This window comes from Myxocyprinus asiaticus, chromosome 26, assembly GCF_019703515.2.
Source record: "Myxocyprinus asiaticus isolate MX2 ecotype Aquarium Trade chromosome 26, UBuf_Myxa_2, whole genome shotgun sequence".
Taxonomy (NCBI): domain Eukaryota; kingdom Metazoa; phylum Chordata; class Actinopteri; order Cypriniformes; family Catostomidae; genus Myxocyprinus; species Myxocyprinus asiaticus.
Genome location: NC_059369.1, coordinates 28,867,074 through 28,884,604, shown reverse-complemented (window position 1 = coordinate 28,884,604; position 17,531 = coordinate 28,867,074). Strand labels below are relative to the sequence as shown.

At 37.0% G+C, this 17,531-nt stretch overlaps 1 protein-coding gene across 3 annotated transcripts in view; it reads right to left on the bottom strand.

Moving 5' to 3' along the window:
- Positions 1-17,531, bottom strand: part of LOC127416831 (tetraspanin-18-like) — a 53,682-nt gene that overhangs the window by 9,561 nt on the left and 26,590 nt on the right. For all 3 annotated transcript variants that reach the window (XM_051656394.1, XM_051656395.1, XM_051656393.1), the window contains one exon: positions 125-220. In XM_051656394.1, the coding sequence (XP_051512354.1) occupies positions 125-220 (96 nt within the window). The remainder of the gene's footprint in view (positions 1-124; positions 221-17,531) is intronic.

The following is a 17,531-nucleotide window of genomic DNA, read 5'->3' as shown; positions in this document are numbered from 1 at the left end:
GTGTAGTATATTTCTGGCCATGTTCTCGTTTTCAGTTGCGAAAAAGTAAATATGGCATGTACCCTGAACAAGGTACTGTAGGTGAAATGTACAGTATGTAGAGGGCAGATGGATAAATACTTACAAAGATTAGGAAGTTGAAGACAAACATGAGGTACTTGATGCAGGAGAGGCAGTCTCCTTCCAAGCTCGTCCCCCTCGCTGAAGCCTCCCCGATCCCCTTGGAAGGAAAACAAACATAATATCATACCTCTGAACTTAAACAGAAACACACACAAGAACTTTCATCTTGCCTTTCATCTACACATTGACAATCAGCGTAAAAACATCCTTAATAAAGTAAAGATAATTGTCATACGTTTATTTTCTTGAGCGCTCTCACTGAAAACTTAAAAGGTTCACAGAGCTTGTATGACACTGCACAAAGAATTAGCTGAGAGTGGGGGCAACTGTAATGCAAAAACAAGCTAGTGTGATACTTTCTCGACACATGCTCAAATTCTCTCTCCGCCTAAAAAAAACACAAAGTGTGTTCATATCACTGTCATAAATGTAATACAAATTTTATATTTAAAATGTTATAAAAAATTGCATAATTGAATTGAAAGATTAAATCTTTAAAATATGTAATCTAGTCAAAGTTCTTGACTTATCAGCTGGTCAGTATATTTTTAGTAAAATGGATTTAACCCATTTCAATTAATTACAAAAGAGGTACCATTTTTAAATTAGCTTTAAACCTATCATTATTCCATTATTCCAACAATAAGAAATGGAAGACTTTTCACTAGTGGTCTCGAAGATTTGAACCCTGCTCTATACCAAAAATGCTAGATTTGTTGGGCCCTATTTTAAGAGCGCTAGTGCTAAGCTGCAGCGCTATGCCCTACAAGTCATAAACGCAAAGTCAATGGGCATGGCCATGAAGTTTTGGTATTTTAAGTCTAGGCGCAAGTGGATTTGGTGAAATTGGCCACAATGCGCTGATGGGCTTGGTCAAGTGCAATATAATTCAGAGGTTATTACACCATCTGAATCCTACTATATAGTCTATTCCCTCAAGCACCAGCGATATAAACAAAAACAGCACATTAATAAGAAGTTGGTAGTGTAAATGGACTGTATACAATGAATTACAATAATAGAAGTATGGACAAGATCCTTTTATATGCTTAGAAAATGTTATTCTCGTCAGGATTTGGATGCAGGCTCTGTTAAAATATAGGGAATGTAAGTATTATTAATAATTTTCATCTACTGACACACAAATCATGGCTAGTATTAATAGTGATTGTATTGGCACTTAATTGCAAACTAAAATATAATTAAAATAATGAAATGGTCAAAAAAATCATTTAACAAATCTATACATTTTATCCTCTCCAACTTCTTACCTTTTGCTTAAAAATCCCTCTATGACAATATGGAAAAATACCAATAGAAATTAGATCATAAATACAATTGTAAATATAAACATAGTAATAATCATTTAAAAATAAACCATGACCTCCGTTACAAAGTTAAACAGAAATCGCATACATTTTTGTTTCACAAGACGTCTACAACTCTGATCGTCAGGGACATAATTTGATGTTCCACTATATTTTCAGAGTTTGGACATAAACTTTATTACCACCTGCTGGTGGAATCTCTAAACTGCAAATGCAGAAGCTGAGTTTGGACAGACCTGGTTTTGAAACGTCTTAGCGCAATGACCTATTTCTCAGGAAAATAAAATTGCGCTTTGCGCCAATCCATTTACATACAATACACCCACAGATAACGCAAACACTCCCACACACACCTGCTTGTGCTGGCACATAAATTGCACTAATAATTAGCGCTCTCACGAAAATTGGATAAGACATAGTGCACGGCCACTGTGAGTACCGCTGCGCTTTGCGCAAAGAGAAAATAGAGCCCGTAGTCTTTTCATTATCTTATAGCGTCTCCAACACTATCAGAAAGAATTTTTCAGCAAAAGCCAGTATTCTTAGTAGATTAAAACAATGTAAATTCAGGGTTCCCATGTGCATGCTAACATAGCTATACTTTTTTAAAAGGTACAGCCTCCCTTTTAGTGTAATTAATGATGAGAGGCTTGTGTTTCAGCAGACCATCCCTCTACCTGAAAAAACACTCTGCTGGATGAATGTCTATTACCGTGCCACTTTCCTTAAATGAAATGGGGCCTTTTCATTAGTACTAGGAGAGTGCTAACATCCAGCCCAAGCAAACCCTGCCATTACTCAGACAGCATAAAGGGGACATTACATGTGGGTGTCATCCTTAAATACATATCTGGGTGCAACCTTATCTGTCTCTGTGCAGTGCTAATTCCACAAGTCTGGTTGTACAGAGGTAAACGGCAACTAATAATACAAGATGGATTGCAAGTTTTATTAACAGATCTAGCAGTGAGAACTCTGTGGAAGAAAGAGGCAGGGGAATCACTTTAGTGTTGACTTGGAGCCAGAAATAGAACTTGGCTTGACCACAAGCACTCCAACCATGACCTTTCTTTTTTCTTCTTTTTTTTCCTTTCTTTATTTTCATGTCTTGTCCAATGCAATCCCATTATTCTCTGGCAGAGCTTTCTCAAAACACTTTTTGGCTCACCCAGTGTAATGAGTGGTTTCAGGTCTATAGATCTTCATTGAGGAGATGGCTCTATGTCTGCCAAAAGAGATGGTATAAACTTGTCACACTTAAATGCAATTATTTTTTTAATTTATTTATTTTTTGTCTTAAAGTCCTCCAATACCCCAAAGGAATAGGTTAAGATCCAGTCTGTGTTTAATAGACCCTTTCAATCAACCTTAGGGGCCTAGTATCAAAAGTGTCGGCAAAGTGCTTATAGCACCCTGAGGGCATTTATTGTTTTAATTACCCTCATTCCTAATAAAGGCCAAACCAGGAGGTTTTAATTTGGGTTTGCATAGATTACAGCTTTCATTACCAGTATGTGATGGACCCTATCATAATTTGACGTATTCAGCAAAAAAAAGTTAATCAAAGCCATTGGCAGCTGGATGTGGGAACTAGAGACATGATGTGGCTGAGAACGGTGTGAAAGCTTTGAAGGAATAGTTCTCCTAAAAATTTGAAATTATGTAATTATATACTCACCCCCATGTTGTTTCAAACCAGTATGCTGTTATTTTTTAAGTGAAACACAAAAGGAGACATTTTTAAAGACTCTTTACACAGCTCTTGCCATACAACATCAGTTTATAGCGACTATGACTGTCAAGCTCCAAAAAGGACCAAAAACACCACAAAAGTCATCAATATGACTCATGCATCCATATTTAAAAAATGCAGCTTCACGTTTAGTTACTACATATGCAAGAAATAGTGCTATAATGAAAATGATGTTGACACTGCATTTTTTTATCTGGATGTGGGCTAAACACGAGCTTGGGTGGAGGTGAAGATTATCAGTGAATAATTACTTACATTTCAGTCTGTTCACCACACAAGCTTTTGTACAGCTTCAGAAGACTTGGAATATAGTGCAAAAGGTCAATGGACAACTTTTATGATGTTACTTGAGTTGTTTTAAGCTTGACAGCCCCCGGTCATTATGAACTGTAGTTAAATGGCTAGAGCTGCATAACGATTCTTCATAAAATTATACTTTTGAATTCCACTAAAAAAATAACAGCTTACAGGTTTAGAACGACATTAGAGCAAGTAAATTATGGCAGAATTGTTGCTTTTGAGTGAATTATTACTTAAAGTAGGTAGAAATTTGGATCCACATCTGAGAAGGTGGTTCGTTAAAACTTGAGCAAGATACTTGGCTTGCTAAGAGCAAGAGACCAATACAAGCTCCCAGTTGGAGCGCACTGGTGTAAAGCATCTTGGGTCCCAGTATAAATCAAACTGCTGGCGGATCAGGGCTGGCTCTGGAGAAAGTGCAGAATAAACAGGGTATTTCTCCCATGACTCCCACAGCACTGCAGCTCTCATCAATCAAACACACATAGCTACATATAACAGAAAGATCTGCAGTAAAACTACAGGCTCACTGAAGCACATTCATGCGACAAAGTAAAATCAAAAGAGCTTTGATAGTGATACACTGCACTTTCCACGAATACAGTACACTTTGTTTTTAAGCATTAGAGGCACAATCCTGTTTTTTTTTTTTAGTGGGACATTACAAAGACAAATACATCATACATTTTGGGTTTTAAACTTAGACATATCCTACATTTTGATAACAGGGTTGCAGAAATGGCAAGCCTCACAAAAAATCAAACAGCTTACAGAATATTTAGTTTGACCTCCTGAGGTTTCCAAGGACCATTTGCTGAAAAAGAAAGAAATGTACGAGTTTCAGACTGTGTTCTGTATTTTCCACTCCCTCTATTCATAGAAAGTGCTATGAGCAAAACCAACGTAACATTATCAAGACTGTTCAGCTCATTATTCCAAGTTCTGATCATGAAAGCAAAAGCACAGTGTGGTTGTTTATGAGAGAGTAGATAGTTCCAAGAGTCTTCTTTGTAGTCTGTAATGCTTACGCACAACACAAACAGAATCACATTCATCAGATGTGCAGAAATATAAAGCAAAAGTGAGGCCACAGAGAGATCAGCTCTTTAAAAAAAAGAGATGTTCTTTTCCCTGTCTTTGTTCAGTCAGCCCCTACTGAAAACATAAAGCTAACACCCCTGCCCCCATTTTAGTATTAAGTAAATCACAATAAACCCATAAAACACTCTTCATTTGATACACTCCAATAGCAAACGTCCCACAATCCTCTATTTTTGTTTGACTGACTGGCAATCTACAGTATGGCATTATGATACAGAAATATTTTATCATGCAAAAAAAATTCCCCTTTACATAATGACTTTTTTCAGACTGAGAAATAAAGAAAACATAACAGTAAAACTGAATAAGAAACGTGCATTCATATAGGAATTGTTTGCATAGATGTCTTTCAGATTCACAACCTGAATAATGATCCCCTCACTGCAGGGATGTCAAATGTGAAAGGTACTTTAATGATTCACAATTAGAGGCCCATTGTAAGGCAACTGTGTGCTCATTTGTGTAATTGTTTTTCCATGTAAACATAGAACTTCAGCAGTACAGAGATTGAATATTTATGCAAATCAGTTTTTTTTTTTTTTTTTTTTTTTTTAACTGTGCTAAGAATATTTTCTAATAAATGTTATAATTTGAGTTTCAGAATTTAAAAATACATTCAATATACGATTTATTTATTTTTTATCCTGAAGAAAGAGAAAACAGATTGTCACGTTCCTCTCATTAAAAGCTTTGATTTCAAAACTGAATTTTTTTCTGCCTTTGAAATTACACCTACTGTCATACACTTTAATAGAGGTGTTTGCTAATAAGTAGAGGTAGACCGATGGTAGCCTTTTGGAACATTTGTGCCGATAGTTTTTTATAATTTCATTATTTTAAAATAAGAGTCCCCGGTTTGTTTCGGGCTTGTTTATACTTAAAAGTCAGGCATCATGCACATTTTGGTTGCACAATACTACATAACTACATCTGGGATTTTATTCATTTTGAACTCTTTGTCTGTGCCCGTCGTAATAAAGAAAGAATAGGAATTTTTTTTTTTTTTTTTTTTTTTATATAAATTGATTTTTAAAAACTATAGGCTGAATAATTGGTTATCAGCCTTTGCCACCACTTTAGTTATCATATTGGCAAAATCCACTATCAGTCGACCTCTACTAACAAGTATCACTATACTATATACTCAACCCTAGGGTTTTGTTAAACCCCATTACCCTAGCAACCTCCTAGCAATGCTCTAGCAACCACCCAGATCATTGTGGTGGCAGGTAAAGTGATTCTCACAAAGCCTTTCAAGAAAATGTCCTGTTCCTATTTTACTCCAAAAAACAGAAGAATTAAATAGGAAATTATATTTTGCGTAAATAAAATTAAGCCTAATTTAGGGCGATTATTATTTTAATGAAAGTTATGCACATTTTACCCCCAATTCTCAATGCCGCTATTTAAAAAAATGTTCATTAAGATGTTCTCATTACCGCAACATAAAACGAAAAATCTATTTTTAAGTATTTATACATCGTAGTAATTCTCCCATGATACTGTCTTTTATTTTTGCTGATTTTAATTTGGAAAAATCATTGTACAACTGCATCTTTTTTACTGTAATACTGTGTGTGTTACGGTAATGAGAATCATCATTGAAAACAATAGGAACAGTACAAGTAAAATTTCTGGATGCTTTACAGTAATGAGAATTGAGGGCTAAAATATGTGCAGGTGTCCTAAAATAAATGTCACACTGCAAAAAATCTTAATGGTTCTAAATGTAGGATTAATTTTCTTCTTGCAAAATACAACTTTTACATTTTTTTTTTTTTTTTTTTAATGATGTGGGGTTAAATCTGACCAGGACATTTCCGTGACTGAGAATTACACTTTAATACACAGGAAAACACCAAATATTCATCAACATTTTTTAACTTGAAGCTTACTTTTCCACCACTACGACTCTCAACCTCTCATTATACGTTTCCTTTTGAAAACATCTCTTCATTCAGCACATAGGTTGAAGAGACTCTCCTTGAGGTTGACACTTTTAACATGATTAATCCACTGTCTGCTATAGTTGTTCTTATCCTGCTAACTGGGACAAGATCATTTGCTCAAGGACACTGGGTGTGCTGGTCAGTCATGAGCTTGCATACATAAAGAGCAATATAGCATAGAACACAGGATTCATAAGAACCTCTGCACGCTCACTGACTAAGTGATGAGGACCTGAATTTGGCCATTGCAGAGCGCACTTAATTGTTCTCTTCAATGCACAGCTTGGATAGCTAGTCACAAATATGTCTATGCGTGTGTGTAATTCCAGAAACTGTTTAGCCCAAGATGGACCACTTAAGCGGAAAAATTGGAACACCCAAGATGGCAGGTGTAGAAAGGCAAGTCCCACCTTACAGGTAAAAGACACAAGCATTACTGAGGTCAGGCACTGATTATGGGCAATGGGAAAATGGGGTCTGGCTATTGATTGGCATTTCCTCAAACTGTTGCCACAAAGCTGAAATCACGCAATTCTCAAGAATGTCATTTTATGCTATATGTAGCATTAAAATTTGTCTTGGAATTAAGAGCCTAGCCAAATGGAATACTTAAAAGGGAATGTCCACATGGTTTTAACCATGCAGTGTATATGTGAAATTAATTCACAAAACAGCGCAAGGGAAGACAAGGTATGACAGCATGGTCTACCCAGCAGGCCTGGGTACTGTCCCTTAATGAACCTCCAATTAGGGCAGAATAAGTCACATGCTGCTCTGCTTTGCAATCTAATGGGGCTTTTCCACTGCACGGTACAGCTCGACTCGACTCTGCTCGCTTTTTGGGGGTTTTCCACTGTGGATAATACCTGGTACCTGGTACTTTTTTTTAGTACCACCTCGGTCGAGGTTCCAAGCGAGCCGAGCCGATACTAAATGTGACATCAAAACCCTGCAGATCACTGATTGGTCAGAGAGAATCGTCACTACCAGCGTCACTGGATTTGCGACACGGGACATCAACCCGCTAGTCTTAAAGTTAGCAACAGCGATAGCAATATCATTTGTTCACGTGACTTTCGAATTGTAAAAAGAAATGGTTGTGCGCAAAACCATGCAGTGGTCAATAAATGAGGTGCAGACGTTCCTCTCATTAGCGACGAGCGAAACGACGCAAAACTAAAAAGTCTTTCAGGAAGTGTCTCAGCTGTTGGCCTCACACGGCTACCAACAGTGTAGGGAAAAGTTAAAAAAACGTAAAAGTGACTACAGAACCATCAAGGACCACAACAGCCAAACGGACAGAAGAAAGTGGAAGTGGTTCGACCAAATGGACGCTATCTATGCCAATAGACCGGCGAACAATGGGAGGGAGAGTGCCCTGGACTCCACAATGGAGGATGGTACATTTTGTTATGTTAACTCTATATTCTGCTTGAAAGCTTCACTTTAGTTAGTTGACCAGCTACTGGAAAGCTTGCTTCTAAAACAACCAGGCCAATTTAACTGTTACATTTGTGTAAAATCACCATGCAACAACTGTTTTATGCAGCACAATGAGCTAGTAGCTAACAGCTAGCGGTCGTGTTATTGTTTATGGTCAGTAATGTTTGTGTCGCATTTAAGATGATGTCACGGCAGTAGAGGTGGCGCAACTATGACGATCAGCCTATAATCCCACCCACGTTGAGGCGGCACTAAACAGCAGTGGAAAAGCAAGCTCAGAAAAGTAAAGCGAGCAGAGTTGAGTCGAGTCGAAGAGTAACGTGCAGTGGAAAGTAAGTAGCTACAGCATGTTCATGGAGAGGGCACATGCATCAAGGACCTTTGTAATGACTGTCATATTCGCTACATAATTCAAGAAAACTGTAGCTTATTAATGAGTCTTAAGCTTTTAGTGGTTCATCAATGATCATTTGGTTAAGATAGACTGATGAAAGTGATAAGAACCAATGGATTTCTTCTCCTTTGAAGGAGAATTTAAATGTTGGATGGGACACAAAAGGCCTGCAGTGCCAGAGCTCATTCAAAAGGCCAGCTGATACACACAACAATGATCAGATTTAGAGAGAGCCTCCAGTGTATCCAGAAATATGACTTGCTGTTTAGTCGCTGCATGTTTAGACTGTCCAGTTGGAAATTTGAATAATTAGTATTCAAGTGAATTACAGTTTTCAAAGATTGTGAGTAATAAACTTTCTGAAATGTTCTGTAGTGAGAGATGCAGCGATGCAGGTGCTGGTTTCAAATAAATGAAGGCACTTCATCTTTGTCAGTGGGTCAATGAATGAACCGCATTCACTGATGAGAGCGAACCAATGGACTTGGATGTGTGAAATGGTCAGAGATGGTGAATTAAATTGCCAACCTTTTATAAGTCATAACTAGCAGGCTACTCAATTGAATGAATGTACTCAAAGTCTCAATGACTATGTTTACATGGACACCAGAAAGCGGTGTTCCTGTTAACATTTACCGAATAAGCAGCATACTCTTTATTCTGGTATACATGAGCCTGGTCAGTAAGCAGCTTTCTCCACAGCAACATAATTTCCCTGTGACGCTTGTGTAAATAACAAACATGGCATCCAAGGAAGACTTCGCTATTTGATTCTCCATTGCTTTGCTTTATTTACAGATAATCAAGAGTTGTTGCTGTGTTTGTTTTCTTCACTTTCCATCATGACCTGCAGTGGAATTGCGCTGCAATAGTGGGGTTTCCTTCTTACGTAAAACTCTGTGTTTCCGCCAACGTGAACATGCGAGACAGTCGATATTTTACATTGGTGTGTATAAATGGGTGTTTAATTATTTGTATGTAAACATGGTCAATGAGGTTCACAGGCATACTGAAGGTATAACGGTATTAAGGAATTTTTCCCTCTGTGCAGCATTAAACAGACTGTATTGCACCTTTTCATGGTATACTGTAAAAGCCGCTACAGATGAAGCTTCTATGCGTCCTTTGCAGTGTAAAGATGTCATAAGTGGGAAGAATTCTTTGTTAGACAAAAACATTTAGATTTAGATACTTCTGCAAGCTCATTAGCTTTCCAAAATCGATAAGACATTGATCGGTTGAAGCCCCTCTACTTTGTCTTCAGAGTGTCTTTCTGCCTCTCAACACAATGTGACAATTTATCCCACAGTGGGTGTGATCAAAACAACAACACTAGTTCATTAGTACTATAGGGATTTCCCTTGGCACCGGACTTTTCCTTTTTATTGAATTGAACCTAACTAAATCCACTTGTACCATGTAATTATTAGTTATTTAACACTTAATGAAGTGATGGTCAAATTTATAGAATCTGGCAAGTGACGTTAAAATTATTTCTTCTCTATTCACTGATATTGTTCCTCTTTAAGAATAATGCCATTTATTTTTGGTCTTGAAAGAGACGTTGCACAATCATTTGCTTGATAAATCAAAAACATCTCACACTGCATAAGAATCTGATATTTTATGGGCAATAATTGTCCAACAATAGATGCATTCTAATTCAGGGAATGTTCCCAGGAACTTTGAACCTCAAAACCCCAGATGAATTGTAACACAATGTTCCACAGCCTATCAATGAAATAACAATGGATCTCTGTCCTCGTCTGTAGACAGCATGTTTACCAGCACAAGAAAAAAAGAAAAAAAATCTTCTGGGGGAATTCACTAAAAATAAACTATACCCGCTGGTAGCGTTGTTTATTCGCATGTGTATGTTGTTTTAACAATTTACATGCCTCAATTCCCCATCATGCAGGCTGATTCTAATTGCTAAGTTGTGGAGGATGCAGCAGAGTAGCCTACCCCACTTTAGGGACTATTTGCAGTCTAAGAACCTGAAGTGGCTATTGAAAATGCAGAAAGTGTACTCAACTACAATGAGCTTCTGAATATACTGTCTGCCCTGTTATAACTCTTCTCCATCATTTGATGATTAACTGCTGCCATAGTTACCAGAAAAATGTAGATAAACATTTCTTTTAAATATCCGCTGGCAGTAATAGCGAATGTAAATTGCAACAGGCAAATAGTGCTGACTTTTTCAAAAAAGCGCAATCTATAATAAGCCTAATTTACATAGAAAGGTGGGTCATTTGCGCTGAAAACACTGACAACTAATTACGTGCATCATTTATTTGTTTTTTGTTTTTAAATAGCCTTTAAAAAAATAAATAAATAATGAATTTGAGCTACAGATCAGTACAGGCCAACTTTCCTACAAACACTGATGGTCAAGATGACATGACCCACAGAGTGAGGTTTAGCGCTGAACTGTCAAGGGAAAGAGAGTGTCCACATGTATGTGTTCCGAATATCAACAACAAGAGTCCACAAGTTACACTTGTTTTCCTACAGGGCCCATATCTTCTCCCCTCCCTTCTTACCTCATGTCAAACGTCACACAAACTCAAGAACCTCAAACTCAAACAGTCCACTCCCCACACTTAAACTTCTTACATCTTGGACTCAGATGATCTTGGAAAGCAGAGGGTAAAAGAGAGGGTAATACATCTAAGGAACTCAAAAATATGGGACCAAAAAGCAAGTTTTTGAATTTGTGGCAATTTTGGGCAGTACAAAGTAGCCCGTTAGGGATTTCAGGATACATGGTGAGACGATTTCCAGTGCTGAGAACAAGCATATTTCTATACTGGCTTCTATAATCCTAGAATGGTGGAGGCCGAGTCCAAAAAAAACAAAACAGTTTAGACACACCTGCCAATGACAAGGAAATTGTGAACATTTACTTCTCACCAAATGTATTTCTAATTAGCCATGAAACTGTATGAAACTGAAATATGTGGGTGTTTCTTCATCTTGTGGACTTCTAGCAATACAGTCTAGTTAAAAAAAAAAAAAAAAAATTCACTCACTTTTTAAAAATTTGTCAAACAGTGCATGAAGCACACATGCATCACAGGAGATTTCTCTTTTTTTTTTCTTTTCTGAAAAACATGGAAATTCCCACCACAGTGTAATTTCCATCACATTTCAAAATTTTTATTGTGTAGATAGATGCATTCTACAGCCTTTAGTGAAAGTATGGGTCCAAGTCAAGGCAAAAACAGTCAGATCTGTACATAAAAGGCATTTGAAAAGTACAACAAATAAATTATCTAGGCCTGGTAAAAAGTGCCCAAGTCAGTTTTAATGTGACCTTTATACAACAAAATGAAGAAAGATTGTTAATTTTATTAAAAATCAACCCCTGGAACATGAAATTGCCCAAAGTTGAAGAAACACACATGCCCATATATTGTAATAATGTTTTTTTCCACATTTTTTAACACATTTTATGCATCCTTGATAAACTGATGCGCAAGTCACAACAGATTTTTCTTGTGGACAGTTTGCACGTTTTTTATTTAAATCACTCACATCACATACATCATCAAGTGTCAGATATTTGTACAGTTCGACTTTAATATTCAATTCCTAATAAAGTAACTGGCCAACTGGCAAGCAACTTTTTTTTTTATTAACTTGCCAAAGCTAGTTTTTACTTAGATTTGGAGCTAGGCAAGTGTTAATTTTGTAGGTTAGGGTCAGGAGAGGGGGACCCATAGGTGGACAGCCATTTGTTTCTAGACAAGTGTCTGGCATACCCACTTAACACCAGTTCCTGTCAGAGCAAACAATGGCTATGTTTACATGCACTCATTTTCATCAATCCAAATAAATAAATTCGATTGCAGTTTCCGAATGAACTGTTTATATGTCCCCTAAACTTTGCAGTCCGATACAAATATTCGTTTACATGTGCATTACATGAATTCCGAACAAAACTTCTGCACATGCGAAGAGCGTCAGTCGTAGTGATATGAAGCGGAGAAAGGCTTTGTTTAGATATCTAAAAAAGAAAAGCTTTCTTCTGATGTTACTCACTCTACTTGGCATACAAAGTATTAGAAGTAGCATCTAATACCCTGTCTGACTTTCCCATTCCTCCTCCAATCTAACCGAAAGCATCTCTGGATGCGAGTACGAAGTAAAGATAGTGGGTGAGAGTTGTACTTAAAGGAGTTTACAGATGTGGAATGGAAACAAAATATTAGGGACTTTAAGCAAGATCTGCGGACGGGACACTATGCAAAAATCACTAAGCAATAATGATGGCAGAATGGAGGATTTAATCATTCAAGAAAAAAAGGTAGGCTGTTTAAAACAGCGAGAGAAGGAATGCTTGCAGTGTTAAATAACTGTCAGAAGAAGAGTTTTACTCTTGTAAGATATAAATAGCCTACATCTTAAACATAGATATTATTATTAATAGTCTACCGATATTTTTTAGGTTTTTTTATTCAAAGCCTATAACAGTGTGTAATTTAACATACATTCTGAGAAGGATGTTCAGACTATTTACTGTTCACTTTGCATCATATCTTGAAAAACATATTCTAACATTTACTTTCCTAATCTGTCACGTACAATCGACTATCACTATGGCAAAGTAGTAATGCTTTAGAAATTATAGTTTCGACGTCAGGAAGTGAGTGATGTCGCGTACATGCAATGGAACACAGAACGCCGTAACCGCACCTGCTGCTTAAAGTGACAGTCCCTATTAAGAATGACTTCTTTTTGCTTCATGTGATGTCATGAAAGAACATATGTGCCCTGCAGAATATTCAGTGCGAGCCCGCATACCCTTAATAATGCTTTTTGTCATTGCTTTGTAAGTTCACGCGAAGAGTATCATGTATAAACATACATACGCACCACATCTCTGCATATGAGCAGAAGGTATTTTGAATACGATTGAGAAAGTAGTCGGATTCAAACGTCGGATTTATTATTTTATATTATTTTTAATTATTATTTCAGGTCTACACCACCCCCTTCAATCAACAGAAATTTAATTCGGATCTAGAAAATGATTTACATGTAAAAAATAAATAAATAAAATAAACAGTAGAACAAGGGGTATACATTCTGTTTTTGAGGTATGTATGGGTTAAGATTCAGACATTAATTATTGTTTACATTACATTACTCAATCCATTTCTCCCAACACTTTAGAAATAGATCCTTTTTGTCTCAAAACAAAAGCCAATTCTTCCATATCATAAATTTCCTTAACCAATCGGATCATTTTTGTGTTTACATGAAGGCTTTTCAATCCAATTGAGCTATCAGTCAGATTCTAAACTGATTATCTGGTTGCATGTAAACGTGGCCACTTAGAGCAGAAGTCTTCTACAGATGGAGCACAGCTTGGACTACCATTTGTCTAATAAGTGATCACTCACAGGCCTGTCAACATGCCATCTGGAGGAAGACCTCCGGTCTTCAGTGTAGTATGGAGTTTGTTGATGCTCCCTTAGTGCATATGTTCAGTGATGACAATCGTAAGCATAAATACAGACTGTATATGATAGTGATATAATTGTATTAAAACGCAGAGGGAATTTAGTCTTGGTACGCATTATGGTTTGGAGTATTGTGATGTACTCAATTGCTCAATTGAGAGAATATGTACTCCTTCAAGCAAAATTACATTTCTGCAGCAGTTGTGCCATTATAAGCATATTAACTCAAATCATGTGCTCCTCCAGTGACACAGAGCTCACAGAATAGACTCTGATAAATGGAGTTAATTTGTCTAACAGGCCAGTTTTGTCAGTGAAAGATGTCCTAAATCGGAAAAAGCATACAGAATCAACATATATAAAACAAATATAAATAAAACCTGGTGATCTATAGAAAGCAAATCCTTGCTTTTCACTTGACATAGCTGTCAGAATCAAACTAAATTTGATGTTTGCAATTGTTTGTTAAAATATGTTCTCTAACATCTTTTGTTCCGAACAATAAAAGTGAAGTCATTCTGTCAAACATTTCCTTATGTGTTTCGGAAGAAAGAAAGTAAGAACAATACGTGGGTGAGTAAATGATTACTATCCCTTTAGGAAACTGTGTCTGTGAGAAATATAAAAGACAGTTTCCACATTAAGATATTTGATTTCCATTTCAATGCATTATCTTTGCAGACACTTTCTTACCAAAGCAACTTAAAAGGCATAGAGGGCAAAAATAAGTCAAACCACAAATCTTCATCAACATAGCATTTTGCTTATTTGGCATTTGAGGGTCGGATTTCGGGGTGAACTGAGGGGTGATGCATCTCTGTCAGCGGGACCTTTAACTTTGAGCACCACGTTTGTGTATTGCTGGAGTGTGCATGGAATTTTAATGCATTGAGTTTCAATGCAAATCAGTCCCCCACAAAGAGCAGCAGCTCAGCCATGACAGACAGAAATAATAGATGCTGCTTCTGTAGAAGACAAACACCTCCCTGCTGTTGACAGTGTCACAATGGCTTTGAGTACGCACCAACAGCCCTAAGCCAGCCAAACAAGGCTGTCAACAACATGATTTCGCTGTATTTCCATTCAGCTCATTTTTGTGCATTGCTTTTGTAATGAAACAATCTGCTGGATATGGTGCAAGTGAAAGTGTGCTGTAAGCAAAAATAACTTAGGGACTGAATTAACGTTGCACTGATTCATGAATCCACAAAGCAATTAATATGTATAGCATAATTTCTGCCCTGACCAGACCAAATCCCATTTATACTGGTAAAATGCAAGAGGTATTGATTGTAAAAATAGCTGTAAGGTGTTTTAAGCACACAGAGAGAATGTAATGCAGGACAACACACACATCAACCTCTAATGCTGGAAAGGTAAAAGACTAAATTAACAGTTCATTCAAAATTTTAAATACTGTTTTTATTTTAAAGGTGCAGTATGTAACAATTTTCATGTAATATTCACCTTTTTTTGCCAATGTGTGAACAGCTTGTAACGCAACTTAAATGAGCCCTTCCTGGACTTCCTAGGTTGCCTATTAAAGCCTGTAGACTGATTTTCATGCGAAGGGAGCGGGTCGGTTTTGCCGGGAAAATCCAAAGGATGTGACGTTTATGTGAGCTCCCGAGAGCCTTGCCTCAGTGCTTCTCTTCTGCTATTCAACAGCGACAACAAACTGCAACACTAGGTAACGTTATCTTGGAGATGGAATCCAGCAAACGTCCGGCTCCCAGAACAACACCGACTCCTACACAAGCACAGAGTAAGCCAAAAATAAAGCATTTATCTACTGAATCCCATCTGGCTAAGCGGGAACGTGATCGTGGTCGAGCGAAAACTAGAGTGAACATCAGCAGGGCATTTGATTCCTGGAGGGACCTTCGTTCGGTTTTGGGGATCAAAACCGACCCTGAATTGGTGTTCTTCTTGGACAGGTAAGCTTACATAACTGCAAAGCATGTGAAATATAGTGCCATAAGGATTTATCTGTTTAATTTTAGCTAACTTGATCTTGTCTGCCAACGCTGACGATTGCAAACTACCTTGCTTCGTAACTTTCAAATAATTTCAACGATCTTCTCTTTATACTAAAAGTATATAGGATAAATTTAAGTAAATACGCTGATTTCTTGATCGTAGTACAACATATGACCTACAAAACATACAATAGTGCAACATAACAGTGCAACAGTAAACTGTCTGGTATAGTTCGGTAGTATGCAGCTGTATGTGTGTATCAGTATGCTATGTTAGCTGATAAGTAGTTTTAGTTTAGTCTCAAAGTCTGTAGTAAAACAATCATAACTGTGTAATTTTAATTATGCTACCTCATCTGTCAGCATGATGCCGGTGAATCACGTTCAGACTCTGTTACGTCATTGTTTTGGCCGATGCTCGTTCACTCACGTCCCTATGGAGTGTGTGCACAAGCACGAGCAACACGTAGCTGGCTGCAGTTCACTTAATGGCCACAGGTGTCATTAATAACAAGGGTTTCTGAATCTTACACACTGCACCTTTAAAATACAGATTTATTTCATCTCTAGAACACAAAAGGAGAAATTTAAAATCTTTATGCAACTCTTTGCCATACATTAACAGTTATCATATCTGTCAAATTTAAAAAAGGACAAATATATATAAATATATACAGACAGTATATTCCATTATTCCTATATTCCAAGTTTTCTAAAGCCACACGATAGCTTTGTGGGAGGAACAGACAAATATTTAAGTTGTTATTCACTGATAATTGCCTCTGCCTAAGTTCTAAAATCTCATCTGTGTTCGTATTCAGATACAAAAATGGTGTGTGAAAGTACCATGGCAGCTTTGATATCACTGAGTGCGTTTACATGCATGACACTTTAAAAATAAATAACATGCGTTCGCATGCAAACGCCTTAAACTCTGTTCCTCTATCATGTAAGGTCAATGGTTTAAGCATAAACTGATCAGCACACAGATTTTCACCCATTTCCCCAATTTCACATCTTGATCACTTGAAAATAATGTGACTGTGGCAACATTTTTGCAAAATTTTATAACGTGGTTTATTACACGTATCGTTTAAGTGAAATGTCTACTGTTTGCAAAAAAAAAAAAAAAAAAAAAAAAAAAAGTTTTAAATGCAAATATGTAGAAATAATAATGTGATTCTACTAGACCAGTTTGCAATTATGCATTGCATGTAAACACCTGGTGTTCTTACTAGCTTCTTCCAGTGTGTGCAAGCGAGATTTGAAATCTCATGTAAACATGGGTTTCTTGCATTTTTGGATATTTAGATTTTTTATGGTTTTCAATGTACTGCTGTGCATGTAAACATGCTCACTGACACGTGTTCCATAGCCGTATGCAATCCACAAATTGGAATATGGGGAATGGAGAATGAGATCTGAGAGGAGAGGAATATTTTCAGAGACTAGCACCCTAAATTTCAGTCTGTTCCTCACATAAACCTATCGCATGGTTTCAGAATACTTGGAATATAGAGCATAAATTGTACTGAGACCTTTTAAGGTGGATAACATGGTAACTGTCAGCTGTCTTTGCATGGAAAACACCAGCAAAGAGATTGCTTGAAATTTCTAAATTTTATGTTCCATGGAAAAATATAACAGCATGAAGGTGTCGACAACATGAGGGTGAGTGAAAAATTACAGA